Here is a 23,037-nt window from a genome sequence, read left to right as displayed (position 1 = left end):
CGGGGCGCTGCCTGCGGTCCCGCTCCGCCGCGGCACAGGTTAAACGCGAGAGTCCCGCCCGGCGTGGCCGCTCCCGCTGCGGTGCCGCCGCCTGAGCACCGGGGCCACCCCTACACACACCCGGCCCCTCCCGCCATTCCCGGTCCCCGTCACGGGCGGAGAGCGCCCCCTTGCGGCGGAGGCGCTCCCGGTGCCCGCTCCGTCTGGCGGGTCGCGGCCGCCGCGGCTCCAAGATGGCGCAGGCGATCTTCGAAGCGCTGGAAGGTAACGGGGCCGCCGGGCCCAGCCGGGCCGCTTCGGGCCGGCACCGGGGATGCGCCTCGCCTTTGCTCACCCCGCGCCCGCCCCGCGCCGCCGCCTCCCCGCGCTGCCTCCGCCGGGCGAGTGGCGGCGGCGGAGCCGCCCCTTGAGGCCTGGCGCGGCGCGGCTCGGGGGTGCTCCCGGCAGCGCGGGGCCGTGCCCCGCTCCCCGCCCGCCCCTCCCCAGCAGCGGCGGCGGCGCGCACCGGCGCGGCCCCGGGGCAGGCGGGCGGCGCGAGCGGCCCCGCGCGGCGGCGGTGATGGCGGGGCGGGACCGGACCGCAGCGGGCGGCCCCCGCCGGCAGCGCGGGGCTCCCCGCGGGGACCCGCTCTGAGCCAGCCCGGCCCCGTGCCAGGGGCTCCCAATCGCCTCCCATCGCTCCGTGCCCGGCGCTCCCTGTCTGTGCCCAGGGAACGGGAGCAGCCCGGGCACCCCCATCCCTCAGCCCCCCGTGCCCTGCATGCTGGGTCCCCCCGTCCTCCCCGCATCCCGGGGCTCCCCGGGTGGGTGCTGGCTCCTGCATGCGTGTGTTGCTGCGGGCAAAGGCGTTGCACTCGGGTTCACCGCAGTTAAGTGTCACGGGCAGGTGCCATCCGAAGGGATGCTAGTGTGTGGCACCCTGACACCGAGCTCAGCGTCAGCCTCTCTGGAGGAAAACTGCTTCACACGGGGTTTATTTCCTAAGCTGGATTACACGGGTATTCCACTTTCTGTGGGGCGACTGCTGACTGGAAGGCCCTGCATTGGTATGGTCGCCCTGTGGTTTGCGAACAGCACCTGCCATCACAGCAGAAACAGGAGCAGAGAAGAAATACTTCTGTTTTGTCAGGTTACTCAGTGCATTTGACCGGTCTCTGTGTAGAATCAGGTTCCCTGTTTTCTTCTCAAAGGCATAGAATCCCAGCCTGGTTTGGCCTGGAAGGGACCTTAAAGCTCATCCAGTTGCAACCCCTGCCATGGGCACGGACACCTTCCACTAGAGCAGCTTGCTCCAAGCCCCTGTGTCCAACCTGCCCTTGAACACTGCCAGGGATGGGGCAGCCACAGCTTCTCTGGGCACCCTGGGCCAGCGCCTCAGCACCCTCACAGGGAAGAGCTTCTGCCTAAGAGCTCATCTCAGTCTCCCCTCTGGCAGGTTCAAGCCATTCCCCTTGGCCTGTCCCTACAGGCCCTTGTCCAAAGCCCCTCTCCAGGTTTCCTGCAGCCCCTTTAGGCACTGGAGCTGCTCTCAGGTCTCCCCTTGAGGAGCCTTCTCTTCTCCAGGCTGCCCCAGCCCAGCTCTCTCAGCCTGGCTCCAGAGCAGAGCTGCATCCAGAGCCTTTGCAGCATCTGCATGGCCTCCTCTGGCCTTGCTCCAACAGCTCCAGGTCCCTCTTGTGGTGCTGCCCCAGAGCTGGATCAGGGCTGCAGGGGGGGTCTCCCCAGAGCAGAGCAGAGGGGCAGGATCCCCTCCCTGAGCTGCTGCTCACGCTCTGGGGGTGCAGCCCAGCACACTTGCTCCTCATTGTGTGGGGTTCTTGCAGGATCCAGGAGAACAAAACATTGGAGCAGATGAAGAAAAAAAAGTGTATTTATTCCTTTTCAGCCCACAACTGGTAGCTTTTAGCAGCAGTTTGTGTGTGTTGATGTGACCACAGGTCAGTGGTGACTTGGCAGCTGTGTTCTCAGCAGGTGCTGGAGGCAGAGGTGCCTTTTGCCTGTTACTGAAGCACCCGGAGCTCTGTACATGACACTGTGAGTGTAAGAGGGAAGCAGTGCCTGGTGGAGCGGACACTCTTGTTTCATCTCTGAGAGAAATCTGAAAGGGGAAAACCACAAATCAGTGATCTTGTGCTTTTGTCTTGGCTTCCCAAATCACCCAGTTCTTGACAGGCTCTGGAGAAAGACTCTGCTGCTGCCAGGAGAGATGAGATGACTTTTGCTTTAGGTTTCATGACTGTGAAGAGCGTCCTACAGGCTGGTGCTGGCTGCAGTCCATGCAGGATCAATCCAGAGCTTTCTCCTGGAGCCCATTGATGGCTGTGAATGGCATCAGTGTATCTCTGCTTGTCTTCATGGGTTACTAAATCCTGGATGTGGTTTCCCTCTGTGTTGAGTGTGGATTGTGCATTTGCCCCATGAAGCTGCAGGGACTCGGTGGGCATTGCATGGATTGCCACATGGATAAGGAGCAACAGATTTCTGTGGTCCTGGGCATCCTCTCCAGCAGAAGACTGAATGTAACACTGGCAGCATTACTGCATTGCTCTTGCCTGTCTTTAGAGCTTGGCTTCTCCTCAAGCTTCTTCCTGCAATCATCTGACTTTAGCACTTGGAAGATGTGGCTGTGTGCCAGAAGGAAACCCAGTTGTCCAGTGCTGGGCACAACGAGAGTGGAATTCTTGATGCAAACTGTTCTTAATTGTTCCCATAATGTACTGAACCTGAACTTTGGACCCCCCCTTGTCCTTTTGCATCCTGCTAGCTCACTCCTGCTGAGGAGGAGCTGCTCCATTTCACTCTGTGGTTGGGATGTGCCAACAGGAGCCTGCATTGCTGCCTGTGCAGTTGCCAGGAGGTGATCTGTACAAGAGGAGGTGCATTTTAGAGCAGGCCTTTGGTTGGGGTGGGAGCAGATGCACTCAGGGGTGTTCCAGCAGCATTGTGCTGTCCTGCAGGGCTGGCTGCAGCTCTGCACCAGCCGAGGCTGCAGAACTGGACCTGCAGCTTTGCTGGGATTTGTGTCAAAGGCTTCTCTTAGGCACAGAGGTGGTTTTATGGTGTGGTGTGGTCTGCAGCTGCCTGTGCCCTCTGCTCCCTGCACTGCAGAATGCGGCTCTCCCCTCTCCCAGGGCACGTGCTGTGTTTGCAGCCTGTCGTTAGTGATCAGAAAGGTGTTCCCAGTCTTGATGGTGCTTGCTTCACACTGGAGGTGCAGGAGAAATGACTATTTAGGTTACCTTTAAAATGCTGTGGATTATACAGATTCCCTGTCAGGAAGGTAACATCCTGCTTGTCCAGGAGAAGTGTTCAGGTGACCAGAGGAACTGCAATGCTGGTTCCTTTATGCTGTGATCTGTTAGGGCACTTCACTGTCCTTCCTGGTGCTGGGTGAGTGACCTCTCATCAGGAATGGTGCTCGCCTCACTGGTTGGAAGTGTTCAAGCTGATTTTCTTTTTACTGTGGCCCATAATTGTGAGTTCAGAGCTTTGCACCTTTGGTTTGCAAAGATCTTGGAGAAATGAAAAGCAGCCTAAGAACCCTGCACTTTTTGTCTCTTAACTTGCAAGGTATAACATGCAACCCTGATATGCTCCTTGTTTTATCCATGGGTTCCCTGTCATAAAGAAATGGTAGGGGGGAGTGATGCATAAAACCCACCCTTTTCACCCCATAATCAGGTTCTTCTACGTCTGAGTTCTAAAGGAGTGTGCCAGGTTTGACCCATTGGCTCACATGCTGCTGGCAGGGTGATCTCCCTGCGTGAGCCCTCCCATTGCCTGCATTTCTCTGCAATACTTTAGAACATTTTAGCTGCAGTGAAAAGCCTTTGTGCCAAAGCGAGTGAGCTGATTCTGCCACCAAATGTGGCTGGGGGAGTGTGTGCTCTGCTGGAGCCCAAGGGAAATGGGAATGAGAGAGAGCAACTGGCACCTCTGCTTGAGAGGAGCTCATGGAGGAACCCCCTCCTGCAGTGGGACCCTGCTCTTCCACATGTCCCAGGCTGGGCTGGCAGCCGGTGGCTGAGTGGGTCCCCCCCCACGATCTCTCCCAGGAACCCACACTTTAGTCCTTCCTAAAGCTGTATCTAAATCCTCCTGTATTTGTAGCCCTATGTCTGATCAGATCTGGGAACACTGGTCTAGAAAACCGGGGGACATTTCTAACACTGCTGCTGGAACAGAGTTGCTGCCACCAGAGGTTTTGTCTTCACTGAGCTCAGTTGTGTGTGAGGTGTCCCTGCCCATGGCAGGGGGGATGGAACTAGATGATCTTAAGGTCCTTTCCAACCCTAACTTTTCTGTGATTCTGTGATCACACTCTGTCCCCAGGCAGGTTCTCCCAGGCTGCCCATCTGACCCATGCATTCCAAATAGCAATTTCTCAGCTCTTTTCATAGCCAGTGCTTGAAAGCATCCTTCCTCTCTGCAGCAGATGTCTGAAAACAGGCCCTCTTCTGGCTTTCCTTGCCCTTCTTCCCTTTTCTTATCGTATCAAAGGAGTGTATGGAGGCAGGTGGGAGTGTTGCTTTAGGATGACAGTGAATGCTGTGGTGTAGAGGGGGCAAGAAGGTGAGAGCGGCTCTGCGAGAAGACAGCAGCAGGCAGTGAGCAGCTTCCCTCCATGGCTTGTGAGTGCTCCATGTTCAGCCTGTGATTTACCATCCATGCTTGTGTCTCCTTGCAGGAATGGATAACCAGACAGTGCTGGCTGTGCAGTCCTTACTGGATGGTCAAGGAGGTGTGGCGGATCCGTCTGCTCAGAATGTCAACTCCTCTGCTGCCATCCAGTCCATGGGTGAGTCCAGTCCTGGTAGCACTTGGGGAGAGAAGAGGGGCAGCAGGGCTGCAGTGTGCATTTCTGACTATTGGAACAGTCAACAGAAGAGCTGTGTGTGTAGGGTGAAGCTATGAGTGTTGTGAGCCCTCAGCAGAACTGGGCAGAGCAGGAGCAAGGGGGCAAGTGCCCAAGTTAGCAGAGATGCTGTTGGGCATGGTCATGACAATAGACTTGACCATATGCTTCCAATAAAGGCATGAAGGGAGGGAGCAGCCACTCTCCTGCCACTAGTGCTTGTTACTGTTCACGTTTTTTGTTTAATGAGCCATTCCTTGTCCTCTGGGAGGTACAGCTGCACTGAGTAGCTCATCTGTGGGACTGCATATGGGAACTGGTCACTTATGTGCACATGAACACTGGTAGTGCTTGACCAGGACTCGCTGGGTGGTACCGACTTGCTCCCTGGAGCAGCTATTATCTGTGTCCCCAAAAATGTTCTGCTTTGGGCTGTGAATCAGATGGGAGGTACAGCCTTGTGGGTCTGACTGGATCCAGTGCCAATGGTGTGTGCCTGTGGGGTTTGGTAACCTGCAGGTGTCATCTAGGACGTGGTAACTGGGTTGTCTTCTTTCTGCTTCTAACATTAAGCAGAGGCACCAAAGATGAGCAGTCTTGGGGATGGGTGGCTTTTGGACACAAGGTGCCATCAGCTCTGCCCTGATCCAAGTTACTTCTCTTCCTTTGAGCAACCTTGAGTAATCAAATCTGCCTCAGCCAACATAATGCAGGTGCTTTGGAAGAACCTGTTTTGCGTAAAAGCAGAGAGTGCTACAGGTTGTTCATGTCTTTGGGATGAGAAAGCCAACGGGATTCAGTTTGTCCCATGGAGATGGTGGGTCTCATGTGTGGGAGCAGGGCTGGAATGGGCTCAATCACATCAGCTGGCTTTAGAAAGGGCTTGGGATCAGGAAGGAGGAACAGCGTGCCCCTTGCAGCTGATCTGTCCTGATGATGATGCCCTTGAGGTGCTAAGATCCAAAGTGTCTCTTTTCCTGTGGCTGTGGTTGGCATGTGTAGCACTGGGGGTTGCAGAAGGAAGCCCAGAGCAGTGACCTGGTCCTTTTGATTGCAGATGATGAAGACGTGTTCCTCTGTGGGAAGTGTAAGAAGCAGTTCAACTCGCTGCCTGCCTTTATGACCCACAAGAGGGAGCAGTGCCAGGGCAGTGCCTCTTCCCTCTCCACCGTCTCGCTGGCCACCAACAGCGTGTACACCCCGTCCATCACGTCAGTGCAGCAGGCTCCGGGTGCCAGCCGGCAGGTACCATGCTGCAGGCATAGGTTCTGCTGCTGTTGCTGGGGTTTGGGAGTGGGAGAGATCTCTGGATGATGTATTTAGATCCAGTGGTGCCTCAGTAACTGAAGGGGCCTACAGGGATGCTGGAGAGGGACTCTTCATCAGGGACTGTAGTGATAGGACAAGGGGTGATGGGTTCAAACTGGAACAAGGGAGTATAAGATTAGATATACAGAAGAAGTTCTTTACTGTGAGGGTGGTGAGGCGCTGGAACAGGCTGTCCAGAGAAGTGGTGAATGCTCCATCCCTGGCAGTGTTCAAGGCCAGGATAGACAGAGCCTTGGGTGACATCGTCTAGTGCAAGGCATCCTTGTCCATACAGGGGTTTGGAACTGGGTAATCTTAAGGTCCTTTCCAACCCAAACCAGCCTGTGATTCTATGATTCTATGACCTCTTTCCTAGAAGGCTCAGCTGTGGTCCTGTTGGCTTTTGACCTCATGATTAAAGCTGCCTGGTCCTCTGCAATGAGGTGTCCTCCAGCACAAGTGTCTGATGGCCCCTCCTTCAGGACAGGAGGGGTTTCACGTTGTGTTTGTGCTACAGCTGGACTTTTGCTATACTGGAGAGCCCCCGTGTCACAGCCTGGCAGCCCAGCCGTGTGCCTGGGTGCTTGCTGTGCAGTGCTTAGGGTGGAATGGCCCTTGCTGTCCTCTGGGCCATGGTCTGGCTTATGGACAGAAGAGGGGGGCAATGTCTGGCAGCTTCATCCCTGCATCCCTTCTCTCAGTTTCCGGCAAGTAAGCCCACATAATGTGTTGTGACAAGTGTTTGGGGGAATATCCTCTCTGAAGCAACTCTTCTTCCCAACAGACTTCTCAGAAGTGAGTCCCTTGTGCATGACATGTACTGTGTGTGCAGGCGTGGTGGTTTCCAGAGTGCTTTCAAACCAACTGGTTTCTTCAAGTTCAGTGGCTGGTGCTGCCCAGGGCTGCAGGCACTGGTTGTGCCCATGCAGCAAACAGAATAGCCTTCCTCCCCTCCTCTAATCCAACTCCAGTCTGAAGAGGAGAGCCTGATGTTCACCATCTGCAACGAGAGCAGCCTCCCTCAGCTCTCCTTCTTCCCTGGCTGGGAGGAAGCACCCAGGAAAGGCCTGAGCTTGTCTGTGACCACTGTGTCCTGCACATCTTGTTTAATAACCCTGACCTGAACTGTAGCCCGTGACCACTGTGATATTTTACCTCCTTTTCTGAAGAGTATTTCTGGAGCTGCCTTATTGTTACTGCCTGAAATTACCATGGACTCAGCAGGGAGCTGTAGATGGTTACTGTGGCTCATGTGGTGACCAGAGGCTGTGAAAGCCGAGACTCAGGCCCAGGAAACAGCGCTGTCATGGGTTTTGGTTGACTGCTGCTCAACCACGTGTTCTTTTGTTCTTTCAGCAAATTTCTACATACATCACGGTTCCCCCATCACCTTTGATCCAGACGCTGGTGCAGGGGAACATCTTGGTCAGTGATGAGGTGCTCATGTCGGCCATGTCTGCGTTCACATCCTTGGACCAGCCCATGCCGGCGGTGCAGCCCCCGGCGCAGGTAAGGGGCAGGCAGGGGATTCCCTCTGCATGGGGCAGTGCTGGCACAGCCTCAGAGCCATGTTGTCAACCTGAACCCTGGGCACCTTCCAATGTGACAGCCAGGCTCAGGGAGGGTAAATGAGAGGACAGCTTCAGGGCCTGTCCTCTCCTGGTGGTCTTGCTGCTGGATGCTCAGACCTTTGTAACGTGGTCTCTCCAGCTTTTTATTGAGCCCCCATACAGTGGTTGGATCTCTTTCTGCCCGAGATGGGTGGTTTGGGTTCTCCATATGGCTGGCCAGGCTGTATACACTCCCCATGCTCTCACAATGTTCTCTGGAACCAGAAGGATTAAAGCTTTAAAAGCAAAAAAACCCAGCAGTGGGGCTTGAGCACTTGGGTTGTGGAGGAGACAGTGTCTACTGGCAGGTCATGCCAGGCCTCTGCAAGCCAGCAGTCTGGTCCAACCTGTCAGTTGTGCCAGGACATCATCACTGCTCCTTCAGGATCTGTTTTGAACTGGGACTGGGGATGTGTGTGATGGATCAGCCCTCCAACCTGTCGCTGCGGCATTTTCAGTGTCTTGTCTGTGTCTCTTGTCTGTGTGTCCCTGTTGTGGTTTCAGAGCAGCCTGGGTATGCATGCTGGGGCTGGCTACCTGTCCCAGCCACCTCCTCCGCCACCACCGCCACCACCTCCACCTCCTCAGCCTCCACCTCCTCCTCCCCCGAGCCTGGGGCCTCCGGGGCCACCCGGCAGCGGTGTGGTGGAGGTGTACAGTGCACCGGCTCCTATGGCAGCAAACAGCACGGTGGAGATGCAGGGCCTGGGCATGCAGCCCTACCCACCCATGGAGGTAAGGCCAGGGGCTGGCTGTGCACAGGGGCTGTGTCCTCCTGAGTCTCTTCTGACAAGCAAAGCTGTTTTGGAGTCACCTGGGCTAGAAATATGGAATTAGTCTGGGAATATGTGTTGGGGTATTTGGCAATGATTGTTTCTGCAGGAGGAGATACTGAACAGAAGGATGTTGGCAAGATGATCATAGAACCACAGAATGGTTTGGGTTGGAAAGGACCTTAAGCTCACCCAGTTCCAACTCCCTGCCACAGGCAGGAACACCTTCCGCTAGAGCAGCTTGCTCCAAGCCCCTGTGTCCAACCTGGCTTTGAACACCACCAGGGATGGGGCAGCCACAGCTTCTATGGGCACCCTGTGCCAGTACCTCAGCATCCTCACAGTAAAGAACTTCCTTGTATGTAACCTGAACTTCCCCTGTTTCAGTTTGAACCCATCACCCCTTGTCCTATCACTGCAGTCCCTGATGAAGAGTCCCTCTCCAGCATCCTCATAGGCCTCCTTCAGACACTGGAAGCTGCTCTGAGGATGCTATTATGGGGATTCTCAGAACAAGAGAGGCAGTTAGGAGGGATAGGGGACTCAGCTGGCACAGGCTTAAGAGACCTGAATGTCTGCTGTGCTTGAGAGATACCTGCAGGTGTTGGGAGGGGCAGGGAGCTCACCTCCCAGAGAGGTGCAGAGCACCCACTGTGCACTGAAGGCTGCAGTGGAGAGCAAAACTCAGTCTAAATAGCAATGAACTTGGCAAGGTGGCTTTTTCTAAGGAGAGGCATTGGCAAGGGTGGGTTTACCTGTGGATCAGCTGCTCACAGCCTCCAGGTTAGCACTGCCATTCACAACAGGAGCCACTGGGTGTGACAGAGGTTTCTCACACTTAGCTTTGTAGCTGTTATCTGATGTGGAAGTACCAGTGGTCAGAAATGGATGGGGATGTTGGATACACAGTGTCTGTGTAGTTTATCAGGGTGGCATCAGAAACACCCTTAAACCATTTCACCCCAGACTGATGCTTTTTTATGTGTCCTTTTCTAACATGGGTGCTGATGTAAAAGCTGGGCTTTGCCACATTAGATTTTCCTGTGCTTTCTTTCCCTTCTGCAGTCCTGCCAGGGCAGGCAGCAGGGCCTGAAGCTCCCTCCCTGCCTTCAGGGCTGTTGTGAATCCACTGGGTCAATGGGGATCATCCTGGTAACCTGCTCTGGAGGTATAAGAAACTTCTAGGCATAAGACCTAAATGAGGGACTAGATGGCTACTTCAGGGTGTTTCTTTGCTGTCCTGTAATACCTGCTGGATACTTTGTGATGTTCAGCAGGAGAGTTGCACACTGTGCAGGGTGTTAGTTTTAGTTAGAGGCACAGTGCTGGACTGGTGAGCCAGAAGCTTAATCCAGTTTGCAGGAGGCAGAAGGCTCAGCCTGGTGTGGCAAGTGCTGCTGGAGATGGAGGTTAGGGCTCAATGTAACTGCAGCAAACCTGGCTCCACTGATAAACTGCACTCTTGCAGGTACCCGGCCAATGCGTGGACAGTCCTGTGTACCCCTCTCCTCCTGTGTACAGCCCTGGGAAGCAAGGGTTCAAGCCCAAGAGCACTCCCACCCCTCTGGCCAGTGCAGGAGGAGGCAGCGTGGTTGGGTTTGATTCCACCTCTGCTGTCAAAAGTCGGCGCTGCAAGAGCGAGGCCGGGCTGCAGGAAGGTGAGTGCCCTCAGAGCACCTGCCCTGCACTAACCTGCTTATCACACAGGGCACCAGCATGATATGGGCTCTCCAGGGCCTGTGGGATGGCACTGGCTGGGTGTGCAGCTCTGGAGGAGGAACGTGATGCCTGAATGAAGCTATCGAGGGCAGGGCAGTGTGGATGTGCTTCTTGTGTGTCGCCTCTGAGTGAGCCCATGTGAAAGGAACTGTCCCTGGGCTGCTGCACGGGCAAGCTTGTGCTGAATCTCTGCAGCTGCAGAGATTGGGACATTCTGCAAAGTGAGGTGTTAGAGCTTGGGCCCTTTTAACTTGAGGAAGTGCTGGTGGACTGGATGTGGCCTGGCCCTGAAGGCTCTATTCCCAAAGCTCAACAGACCTGTCCCTGTTGGGTGTTTTGGTGCCTGTCTCCAGGTCAGGCAGGATGGGATATGCCTCATCACAGGCTGGAGGAGCGTCCGATCCTCTCTGGCCAAGCCTGACCACTGCTGACATGATGCGCACATTGCTGTAAGTGACAAAGTAGGTCCCAGGCATGAGGTGAAGGAAAACCAGTGGCTGGGCCTCTGGAGACACAACCATACGCATTCTGTGGTTTAACCTTATTTGCAGAGGTGGGAATGATCATGCAGGCTGCAGCTCTCAGTCCAAAAATTCCTAGAGCAGCCACTGGTTCTGCTGTTTGTCATTGGTTTATACTCCATCAGAGTAGACAGAAGATGTGACTGAGTGATCTTCTGCATGCAAAAACTATGCCTGTGCTCTGTCTGTTGGTGAGTTCCTAGGAGAGAGAACTGGGGCCCTTCCTCTCACTAATCCCGTGTCTTTTCTCAATGTCCAGCGTGCCCTTAAAGTAGGTGCTTTATAGCACAGCTGGAAGGGTACCTGGAGTGGTTAATGCCTGAAGGGGATGCCCTGCCCCCTGCACTACTATTTTCCTCTTTGCTAGCTCTTCTAGACTTAGCTCAGGCTATGTTCAGTGTGTGTTTGTGTCCATAACCTCTCCCCAGTCTGGCCAGGCAGATCTTACCCTTACATAAACCCTTTATTCCTGGACCTGAGTGGACATGTCTTGGGGTGAAGGCGTTGTGATGCAGGGGGACAGGGCTCTGCCACATGGTCTCATTCCTGTGTGTGTTCTTGCTCCTCTAGGCAAGCCCAAGTCCCCCAAGCTGAAATGCACTTACTGTGACAAGGCCTTTACCAAGAACTTCGACCTGCAGCAGCACATCAGGAGGTAACAGTGCCTCTAACCTGGCCACCACAGTATGGCTGGGGTGGAGGTGGGCACAGCTCCACTGAGGGAGCCTGTGCAGTCTTCATGTTTGTCATGTCCCAGCATCTGTGCTGTACTGAGGGTGCACACCTCCCCAGTGCGTGAGGTGAAGGCTGCATTGTGGATATTATCTTCTTGCTGGTTATGGGCTGGGACTGGAGACTTGTCTCTGATGAGACGTTGAAAGCCAAACCTGTTGTCAGTTGATCACTGGAGCAGCAGCATCGCCACTGTTTGCCTCTGCGCTTTCCTCTCCCTCCTTAGCAAGCTGCAGCCTTGGTGCTTGCTGGTGTTAGCAGGCCATAAGCCAAGCTAAGTGTCGGCAGAAGGAACCCTTATAAAGAGCTTTTCCCTGGCAGGAGACTGTTGAAATCTTCGAAGTTCTCCCCAGTAGAGTCTGCGGAACTCAGGACAGATGAGAAGGACCAAGTGGTGGTTTCCCTCCCCTTCCCAACCAGGACTCTTCACATACTCCATATGCTAGAGTCCTCCATCCTCCTGAAGCAGAAGAGCAGGGTGGAAAGACCTTTCTCTGTGGACAGGGGAGAGCAAATTCAGGGAGGTCTGGGGGCTGCACGATAGATGTGTGTAGGGAAGGGAGAGATGACCGGGAAAAAGAGGGTTAGAAAGTGATGGTGTCCCCAGGGTCCATGCGGAGACCTCAGCAGCGCATGCCCTGACATTCCTGCACAGCTCTTTTCCTCTCCCACTTCTTTAATCCCTTGCCTTCCCTGGACTGCAGGAGCTGTGTCTGTGCACCAGGCTGGTTTCCCCAGGCCTCTCACATCCCACCTACTCCAGCTGATCAGGTCTCAAAGCCCTTGTCTGGCTGGTTGAGGTGCCTGGTGCAGTCCTGCAGCAGCCACCCTGCCACATTCTCTGGTCCCTCTCTCTGCTGATGTGGTGCCTTCTGCCTTCAGCCACACAGGTGAGAAGCCTTTTCAATGCATCGTGTGTGGCCGAGCCTTTGCCCAGAAGTCCAATGTGAAGAAGCACATGCAAACCCACAAAGTGTGGCCTCCAGGCCTGGGCTGCACCATCTCCCGCAACTCCATCACGGTGCAGGTTATGGCCTTGAATCCCAACCAGCCTGAGGACGAGGAGAGCACAGGTTTGGTTCTGGGGATGGTGTGTGCTTGGGGCAGAGCAGTGATGGGAGGAACGTGCATGTCCTTGCACCTCCTCACAGGGAAGGAAGAGGTGACATAGGAGCTGTGTATGGTGGTTGCATCGCTCCTGTGGGTTCACAACACACATAGAGAAGGGAGTCATATCTGCTTGACTGCAGCTGTCAGCTGCATCCTTTTGCACCCCCAGCCATGGGGTTCAGGTGGTGGTGGAAACAGTGGCTCCAGACTCTGTGTGCAGAAACGCGCACACGGACAGGGTGATGAGGCATCTTCCCCTTTTCACTGCTTGGCAGCTGCAGCCATACTCAACAGCAATGACCTAGTGGCCAGACAGGCTGGTGGCTTAGCACAGCCCAGTGCTCTGGCTGTTTGTGCAGGTCAGACATGGGCTGGGTCTGGCCTAGCAGCCATCTGAAAACACTTGAGGCAGAGAAGAGCTCCTTGCTGCAGATGGGGTCTGGATACCCTTTGTGTGGGTGGCCTTGGTCCTCATAGGAGGAACAAGGTCATGTCTAGGACAGGGCCCCACTGGAGCTGCTCTCTGCAGCCATCATGGGAGCTACTGGCTGGGTCTGACCTCCTGCCTGCTGCCAGAGGTGGGAGGAAGCCTGGCTCTGGTTCAGTGGCGGAGGACTGTTCTGGTGACTGCTTCACAGGGCAAAAGAGAATGGGTTAAGGAAAGGAGGATGAAGTAGTCAGAGCCCTTCATAACCTGTAGACGTATTTAAACCCACCCTGTTAGATTTGTCTGACGTAAAGCATCTGCCTTTGAAAGGAAGGAAGAAGCTGGAGCAGGGGCAAGCCTGGCATGTCTCAGCAGCATGGTGCTTGTAGAGCAGCTTGCAGCAGTGTTGTGACTGTCTCTGCCTTTCTCCAGGTCTGACTCAGTCCTCGAGGAACCCTCCACCACCACCCCAAGACATGAGCCCGCTGGACGAGAGTGAGGGAGGCAAACTGGAGACCAAGCAGGTTGTGTTGATTGACAGCTCTTACCAGTGCCAGTTCTGCCCCAGCAAATTCAACACCTATTTCCAGCTCAAATCACACATGACACAGCACAAGAATGAGCAGGTAGGGACAGAGGGGGGCCTGTGTTGGTGGCAAGATTGGGGTGGGCTTCATACAGTGCACCAGCTCGCAGGGTCTGTCCTCAGCCTCCTGCTCTGTAAAGCTGCCAGTGCTCTGAACCCACACAGTTCAGCTCTCTGCATGTCTGGGTTGCAGCTCTGTGGTCTGGGTGGCTTTGGAAAGCTCCACTACCTCTACCCTGCTGAGTGAGAAGTCAGCCCAGCAGGTTTGAGTGCACAGAGAAGCATCAAAGAAGCAAAGATCAAAGCTTTCAGTGCAGGTGGCAGCTCTCAGGTTGTGGGACAGTCAGTGCTGGGTGTTGTGCTCTCACCTGCTCCAGTGGATACTGACACCCCTATCCCCACCTTTCTTAGGGCAGTGCCCTGAAATCTGTGTTTGCAGAACATCCAACTCCCAGCAGGTCCTGCTCTTGCTTCCCCTGGAGCTGCCCAGCCACATTTTGATGCTGAGGTGCTCTTTAGATACCCTTTCTCTGAGGAAGGCAGCAGAGGAAGGGGATGTTTTGCCACCACATTGTGTCCTGCTGGATTGCAGGGCAGGATTTCTTTGCTGTACTTTGGGCACTAAGCTGGCTGTGGGCATGGTGGGATGCTCTGGGAGCCACAGTGCTGCTTTGTTCTCCAGCACAGTGAGTTATGGGACAGTGGTCCCTTTCTGTAAATGACCCAGCAGCAGTGATTTCCACAAAGGAAGGCCACTGGCTGCTGGCAGAGGATCTTCCCTGTTGTTTCCATGCTGTGTCACTCCAGTTGCTCTCCCTTCTTCTCCCAGGTGTACAAATGCGTGGTGAAGACCTGTGCTCAGACCTTCCAGAAGCTGGAGTCCTTCCTTGAGCACATCAAGAGCCACCAGGAGGAGCTGAGTTACCGCTGCCACCTCTGCAGCAAGAACTTCCCCTCCCTGTACGAGCTGGGTGTGCACCAGTACTCCCACAGCCTCCTGCCCCAGCACAGCCCCAAGAAGGACGTGGCCGTGTACAAGTACAGTAGCAATCGTGCTCACAAGGCTTGTAGGAGTGAGTGGTGCAGAGTGTGTTTGATGAGTGGTGGGGACAGGAGAGGGAAGATGGGGCCTTGTGATCAATGGTTCTTTCGGGCACCCAGGTGGCAAACCAGGCTGGGGCCAAGCACTTTGAATGCAAGGAATGTTTCAGGGAGACTGAAAGGCTGGGATCAGTTATGTGGGAAGATCCCATCACTGCAAGTCCTCTGATCACCAGTCAAGAGTGAGATGGGCACAGCTGGATCAGTGACCCAGGGAAGGTCCTGCCCAGCCTCTTCAACACTTCCAGCAATGGGAGTGCTGTAGCAGCTGTGCCCAGGGAAGATCTCCTGTCCCTTTGCTGTGAAAGGGTCTATTCTTTCTAGTAGTGTAGAGGGAAAGGGTGAGGAGTTGCATGAAGAGATCTCTGGAGCTTTTGAAACACCTGTAAGGACATACAGGAAGGATAGGAAGCCCAGAAGATTCTGAAGTGACTTTGGAGTGTCATGGGATAGCTGCTACTTGCATAGACCATGGTTTCTGGTTATCCTTGCACTGCAGAGCTTCATCCTACAGTTTGCTGGTGGGGATCTCTGAGATCAGAGCCCTGCTTATGTTTGAGGAGGTTTTAGTCTGGTCTGGGGAAAAAGCAGTTTGCACAGATGTGATGTGTGAGTGCCTCTGCGTTTATGTTGATGGTGCACATCCCCATTGCCCATTATCACTCAGCTCTGGCAGAGGTCTCCAGCAGGAATACTGCCAGGTTAGGTGAGAACAGGGGTGAGGTGGAGAGGGCCCAGGTGGTTTTGGAGAGGTGGGGTGGGAGCTGAAGCTCTGTTAGATGCTGTAGGCCCCACATGGAAGTGTGTCACCTTGTGGCTGCCCCAGCCATGGGTGACACTGCTTTTATGCTGTGAGCCCACTCAGCTCCTTCATTGGGAGCTGCTGTCTTTGTGCAATGAAGAAGGAAGGAGGTGTTTTAAGTAAGGTGAAGTCATTCCACAGGGCTTGTCTCCATGAGGAAGCAATATGGAATCTGTGCTCAGGTCTGGGTGCTCCACGTGGGAGAGCAGCAGCAGTTAAAAGGCTTCTCCACGCAGTTCTCCAGCATCTCCCCTAGTGAAGGATGCTGAGTGTGAGTGTGACCTGGCTTTGGGGGTTGCTGGTTCAGAGCACCTGGCTGGGGGTGTTGCTGTTTGTACCAAACCCACCCAGTCAAAATCAACCTGGAAGGTGCCTGGGCTGGGCTCTGCCTGCAGTGTGGGGCTTTGCAGCCATGGCTTTGCTCACAGGCTCCATCCTTTCTCTCCACATCCAGATGTGTCAAGTGTGTAAATAAGTACTCGACCCCGGAGGCGCTGGAGCACCATCTGCAGACAGCGACACACAACTTCCCCTGCCCTCACTGCCAGAAGGTGGGTGATGCTGCCTAGGCCGGCCCTGGACACATAGTGAGGGCTCTGAGGGCACCCTCAGCTCCCTTTCCTCTCCCTTCCTACCTCAGTACAGACTGGCAGGCTTGTGAGGGCCTTTTCAGAGAGGCAGAGGTGATGGCAGCCCTGACCTCTCGCACAGTACGCTCCTCCCCACAGTGCTGGCTTTTCTCCTGGTCCCATTTGCTGAACAAAATCTGCCAGGGTTCCCCCTCATTCCTCTCTTTTGGATGTGTGCTCTGTGTCCTTGCCAAAGAGAAACATGTCCGAGTGATGTGACTGGGACCACAGTGATGCCTGGGTAGGTTTGGGTTGAAATCCTCTCTTCAGCACAGTTTGAGGGGCAGAATTTTGTGGGGTTTAAATTCTAATAAATTATTTTTTGAAATCCAGTCTAGAACGTGGTCCCTTGCTCCTCTGTAGCAAAGGAACTGCAGATCCTGCAGGGGGGATGGGGACAGTGGTTTTCTCAGTGCATCCTTACCAAGCAAGGAGTTACCGTGAGCTTCTTATGCTTTCTGTACAGACTACACCTTGTGCAGGAGCAGTGATGCCCCGTGTGTGCTGCTGGCTTTTAGCTATGGTTTGGGTGCTGTGGTGCCCCTGGTTTGGGTGCTGTGATGTCCATGGTTTGGGTGCTGTGATGTCCCTGGATTGGGTGCTGTGATGCCCGTGGTTTGGATGCTGTGATGCTCCTGGTTTGGGTGCTGTGATGCCCTGGTTTGGGTGCTGTGATGTCCCTGGATTGGGTGCTGTGATGCCCGTGGTTTGGATGCTGTGATGCTCCTGGTTTGGGTGTTGTGATGCCCTGGTTTTGGTGCTGTGATGCCCTGGTTTGGGTGCTGTGATGTCCATGGTTTGGGTGCTGTGATGTCCCTGGATTGGGTGCTGTGATGCCCCTGGTTCGGATGCTGTGATGTCCCTGGATTGGGTGTTGTGATGCCCTGGTTTGGGTGCTGTGATGTCCATGGTTTGGGTGCTGTGATGCCCCTGGTTTGGGTGCTGTGATGCCCCTGGTTTGGGTGCTGTGATGCCCCTGGTTTGGGTGCTGTGATGCCCCCGGTGCACTGCTGGCTCTGAGCCTGGTCTCTGTGTCGTAGGTGTTCCCCTGCGAGAGGTACCTGCGGCGCCACATCCCCACGCACGGCGGTGGCAGCAAGTTCAAGTGCCAGATCTGCAAGAAGTTCTTCCGCCGGGAGCACTACCTCAAGCTGCATGCCCACATCCACTCGGGTATGGGGACATGTGCCTGCCCCTGCAGGGGCCGAGCTGGATGAGCTTTAAGGGTCCCTTCCAACCCAAACAATTCTGTGGGGCCCCCTGGCACCACAGTGCCTGTTGTCTCTGTGCCATCTTCCTGCCCTGGCTGTTTTCCTGACACCCAGGGTAACAGAGTTGACTGTACTGAGTCATTTGTAGTAACACGGGCTCAGGAGATGTATAGGTTTGGTTTAGCCTTGTGCCCAGTGCTGCACCACTTAGAAGTGGGACACACAGGTTCTCCGTTGCCTGTGGTTGTGGAAGTGCAGGAAGCTGGCTCTGGAGAGCAGGAGCAGTGTGGATTGTATCTATCCACTTACCCATCAGGTGGGATAGGGAAGTTTGGAGAAGTTTATGGAGAAGCAGAGTGCCCAAGTGAATGCTATGAGTGACCAGAGCAGCTCTGTGTGACCAGACTCTCCCTGACTCTTGCTCTGTTTTCCCCCAGGTGAAAAGCCCTTCAAGTGCTCAGTGTGTGATGCAGCTTTCAACCGGAAAGACAAACTCAAGCGACACATGCTGATCCATGAGCCCTTCAAGAAATACAAATGTCCCTTCTCGTATGTAGTGCATCTCCAGTCTGGTGGCATGTCTTAATGGGGTTGGGATAAGGTTTGATATGGAAGGAATGGTACATGTGTGCCATCTACTAATCCACTGCTGCTTGGGGAGGTGGAAATGCTTTGTACTGTTAAACTAGGAACTCAGAAGTCCTGGTCTTTTGTCATTGACTTTCTGTGGGGCTACATCATTTCATCTCAGTTCATAAGCCCTGTAAAATAAAGCCTGCCTTCACTGGAGGGGTGTGTGTTACACCTGGGGGGCATGGGGGAAGAGGAGTATTTGTCCACAGAGCACAGGGGTTGCCTGGAGATGGGCTCTCCCCAAGTGCCATGTCTTGAAAAGCACTTGACAACATGGGAGCTAATGTTTGAGCCAGAGAAACCCAGGTTTAGGAGCTGATCCCCAAATCCATGGCACAGCCGTGGGCCTTCTGATATAGCCAGGACTGACTGACTGACTGCCCCTTGCTCCAACCACCTTGTGGCTCTTTCCAAAACACTCCAGCTGGGATCTTGAACTGGCTGCTTTTAGGTGCATTCATAGTGAGACACAGACCATGTGCAATACAGCAGAAGCCATGTGTCCCTGTACAGCCTGTTTGTTTCTTCCCCCTCTCCAGCAGCGCTGAAATAGTGGGGACTGCACCAAGGGACCCATCTGGGTGCTGCTAAGGAGAAGGGTTGTGGATCTCTTTATGGCCCACGATGTGTTTATACATCGATGTCAGTGGATTCATGCTGCTCACCAGCATTTCTTCTTACAGAAGCCACATGGGCTGCAATAAGGAGTTCAACAGGCCTGACAAGCTGAAGGCTCACATCCTGTCCCATTCAGGTAAGTGCAGTGGAAGTGCTCTGCCAGTGGAAGTGACTGGGATTCACTGGTGCTGCAGGAGTGTGTTACAGGAGTAAACCTGAGCAATAAGAGAGCAAACTGTGGCAGTGCCTCTGCTGTATAACCCCACAAGCACAGGATGTTCCTCAGAGGTGTCTTCCCTGCAGTGTCCCTCTACCACCACAGCTATTGTGTATCTTCCTCTGGGAGAATTCCTACTGCCTGTGGTACAGTGTTCCCAGATGTAGGCCTGAATACTGAATAGAATTTACTAGATTTAGGTTTTTGCTCTCTGTTGCTGCAGACCTGTTGAAGTGAGCTTGCATTTAGAGCTGAGTCTCAGCTTTGGGCTGTTTTCTAAGGCAGTATAAACCCATTGGCAGTGTCTGCTCTGAGGCTCAGGAGCAGAGCTGCATTACTTGGTGTGTTTGCTACCAAATGAGTGTCCAGAGTGCTCTGTCCACTCTTCCCCCAAACCATCTCACATTCAAAAGGAGATCTCATGGGATTTGGTTCCCATCTCTCTGTGTCCCAGAGATGATGCTCCCACTCCTAATAAAGATGTGATTTATTCCCATACCCCAGGGAACCTTCAGACTTGTCTCTTGGGGTAAAACCAAGAGTCTTTTCTTATGCTTGTCATGTCCAAAGCCCTGCAGAGTGTGATTAGCTGGGACTGTGCTGACAATGCAGTAGATGGTTTGTTTCAGACTCTACATTCCCCTACTTGGGAGGAAAAAGAAAGTGAAAATGTCTTTACTTGGCAAATACACTTGGACAAAATCACAGTTTAAGATTGTTTTGTGTTTTCGTCACAATTACCTGACTTTTTCTGGTGGTATTTTAATCCTCCCATTTGAGGCAAGACCTATGGTTTTAGCTTGTTGTAAACACACATCTAAGGTGTCCACTCATCCTTTTCTGACTGCAGATTTGCTTGGCGCAATGTCTCCTCCTTTTTATCTGGGAGCATCTCCTTGGAAGAGGAGATGAAGCTGTCATAGACTCACGGAATCCCAGTGTGGTTTGTGTTATAAGGGACCTTAAAGCTCATCTAGTTCCAACCCCTGCCACAGGCAGGGACACCTCACACTAAACTATCTCACCCAAGGGTCTGTCCAACCTGGCCTTGAACACTGCCAGAGATGGGGCAGCCACAGCTTCTCTGGGCACCCCATGCCAGCGCCTCACCACCCTCACAGGGAAGAACTTCTTCCTTAGATCTAACCTGAACTTCTCCTGTGTCAGTTTGAACCCATCATCCCTTGTCCTGTCACTACAGTCCCTGATGAAGAGTCCCTCTCCAGCATCCTTGTAGCCCCCTTCAGATACTGGAAGCTGCTCTGAGGTCTCCACGCACCTTCTCTTCTCCAGGCTGAACAGCCCCAATGTTCTCAGCCTGTCTTCATATGGGGAGGGGCAGGTTTTCCTGATGGATGCAGGTCTCTAACCAAGCTCTCTCTCCTCCCATGCTCTGTGCAGGAATGAAGATCCACAAGTGCCAGTACTGTAACAAGTCCTTCAGCCGCCGAGCCCACATGATGGAGCATCAGCGCTCTCACACCGGCAACTACAAGTACCGCTGCCCCACCTGCAGCAAGGGCTTCACGCGCCACAAGTACATGAAGGACCACAAGTGCCGCCTGGGCTCCCCCAAGGACAAGGACCTGCAGCTCAGGAAGCCCCAGAAGAAGCGGGTGGCCCGGGGGCGCAAGGCAGGCCTGTCCCTCCCCAGCCCGCTGGGGCTGGCAGAGCTGAAGGACGGGGCTGTTGGGGAAAGCCTCCCTGAGGGTGGCCCCAACAAGGAGCCCTTCCAGGAGTCAGACGCTGTTCTGTCCATCGTGGTTGGGGGGTCAGGAGCTGCTGACTCAGACCTCGTTGTTCCTGGACAGCCCAACAGCATCACGTCCAATTTGGCCCTAGCAGAATTGCAGGGTGCTTCGGACAGCCCCTGCACCATGCTGGCTGTCCCCGTGTACATCCAGACAACAGAGTGACAGTGCACAGAGCCACTGTGTGGCTGAGGGCTGCTGCTGGGACTGTCACACTTGGTGCTGAAATTTATCCCAGTGGAAAAGACCAAAGCTCCTGTGGGGAGGTAGATGGATATGGGAGAGAACAGCTTTCCTCTCCACTTGTTCTTCCCATCCTTGGGTAGAGGGCTGCTTGGAAGCCACTGACGGCTACAAGGCACTGAAGAGAATGGCTCCATTATTTCTTGTCCATCTGTGTCAGCCTAGGGCAAGAAAGATCAAGATCCCTGAATCAGGGTAAGGAGGAGCATCCAAACATGCACCAAACAGAGCTGCTGAAATGGGGTGGCTTTGCAAATCACAGCCTGTCCCATCTGTGGTTTTTCTGGCCTAAAAGTTGTATTGCCCAGTATTTGGGTGGCCTTTCCGAGAGCAAACTATTGATCCTTCCTAGTGGAAGCAAGTTGATCTTGAGATCCTTTGGGAACACTGTTCAGAAATAGCCTGACAGACTTATCTTTGGTATCTTTCTCCTCTCTGTCTCCATCAGCAGAAAGATCACCTTGTCTGTACATGTGTTATAAACACCATGGACCTCATGTGCTGTGTGGAGGTGGTGGTGGGGGGAAACGTGCTTCTTGTTGGCTCTTCTCTCTGGCTGGTAATGCTCTCCAGGGGGTGTTCTTTTCATTGTTCTTCTCCATATCCAAGCATCTCCAAGTGCCTGAGACATCCATGAGTTAATCCTTGGGACAGTTAAAGGTGACACCTTCTGTGTGCAGGGAGGAGACTAAAGCCTGGGTGAAGTGATCTGTCCCGGTCACACATGAAACCTGTGGTGCACCGCGAGGAAGTTTTCTGTGATCAGCTCCTGTGTTGCAGGGTTCTTTTGCTTCCCAGCCTGTGTGTTCCCTTAACTCAGTTCCATGCACCTATTGTTAATTCCAGTGGGACATGGGCAGGTGGGAGTTGGTGTGGTCCAGTAGCAAGACACTCCAGTATGAGAAGTCTACTCCTTAAGGGTAGACCTTAGAGCAGCTCCAGTGCCTAAAGGGGCTGCAGGAAAGCTGGAGAGGGGCTTTGGACAAGGGCCTGTAGGGACAGGCCAAGGGGAATGGCTTTAACCTGCCAGAGGGGAGACTGGGATGAGCTCTTAGGCAGAAGCTCTTCCCTGTGAGGGTGCTGAGGCGCTGGGACAGGGTGCCCAGAGAAGCTGTGGCTGCCCCATCCCTGGCAGTGTTCAAGGGCAGGTTGGACACAGGGGCTTGGAGCAAGCTGCTCTAGTGGAAGGTGTCCCTGCCCGTGGCAGGGGTTGGAACTGGATGAGCTTTAAGGTCCCTTCAATCCAAACCAGTCTTGGATTCTGTGATTCTGTGACTGGGACGATTTCTGGGGTCCATTTTTCTTCTCTGATTTTCCCTTTGGGAATACAGCACAGGGGCAGGGCTGGAGGCCAGGGCAGGCAGGAGAGCACCAAGTCGGCTGCTCCCTTCTCCACTGCTCTGCCAGGCTCCTTCTTCCCTCTACCACACTCAGCATCTAGCTTTATGCCTCAGTCACCCTGGAGACTGTGGCAGGGTTCCTATCAGGACAGGTCCCACAGCCTTTGCCCACTCACTTCCCAACTCCCTTTTTGCCCTTTTCACTTATTTGTGATGCTTCTGTACCTCCTGCTGTGGGGGGTGTTAGGAAATGGAGCCCAGGGCCTTACAGAGAAGGGGATTGTTCAGTCTTTAGATGAGGTTAAGGGGAGGTCTTGCTGCTGCCTGCAGGAAGAGTGGAGAAGGTGGAGCTGGACAATTAGAGGTGCACAGGAATGGGACAAGAGGCAACAGGGACATGGGAATATGGCAGCTTCTGACTTGGTGTAAAGAAAGACATTTCTACACAGAGAGGCTGTGAGAGCTCAGAACCATCCTGCTCTGAGTGGAGCTGGCTGGGCTGCCCTTCCTACTTAGGAGTTCCTGTGCTTCTGTGAAGCATCTTGTCTGCTGTGAAGGGCAGGGTTCACTTGCCCACAGTGTAATCTATTTTAAGTACTCGGCTCTCCCAGGAGGGGAACAGCATCAGGAAATTGTTTGCTTAAATACACTCTTCCTCTTCTCCTCCCCTCTGTACCTGCACCACACGGTGTCATTATGTGGGCTCTGGCACTCGCTGCAGCGCTGTGCTTGGGTCTATTTTGAGATGATGATGATGTGTTTGTTGTGTGCTGCTCCTTCAGCTCGGAGGCTCTGATGGAGGCTTGGCCTTTCCTTCCTGAGCCCTGCTTCCCACCAGGTCTGTGCATGGG

General features: G+C 54.1%; 1 protein-coding gene across 1 annotated transcript; it reads left to right on the top strand.

Moving 5' to 3' along the window:
• Positions 1–103: 103 nt before the first annotated feature.
• Positions 104–21,343, top strand: ZNF341 (zinc finger protein 341). The gene is made up of 15 exons (XM_061442127.1): positions 104–264; positions 4,688–4,798; positions 5,913–6,100; positions 7,520–7,672; positions 8,278–8,508; positions 10,015–10,204; positions 11,357–11,441; positions 12,401–12,591; positions 13,488–13,681; positions 14,471–14,679; positions 15,999–16,095; positions 17,214–17,346; positions 17,822–17,933; positions 18,701–18,771; positions 20,254–21,343. Exons 1-15 carry the CDS (start codon positions 234–236, stop codon positions 20,766–20,768), a joined length of 2,511 nt encoding a protein of 836 aa, XP_061298111.1. The 5' UTR covers positions 104–233; the 3' UTR covers positions 20,769–21,343.
• Positions 21,344–23,037: the final 1,694 nt, after the last annotated feature.

The sequence above is a fragment of the Pezoporus flaviventris genome, unplaced genomic scaffold, assembly GCF_033815535.1.
Source record: "Pezoporus flaviventris isolate CSIRO_AGI_PZ_B2104156 unplaced genomic scaffold, CSIRO_AGI_Pfla_v1 ptg000213l, whole genome shotgun sequence".
Lineage (NCBI taxonomy): Eukaryota > Metazoa > Chordata > Aves > Psittaciformes > Psittacidae > Pezoporus > Pezoporus flaviventris.
Note: the sequence above shows the minus strand (reverse complement) of the source record. Positions and strands in the feature narration are given on the sequence as shown.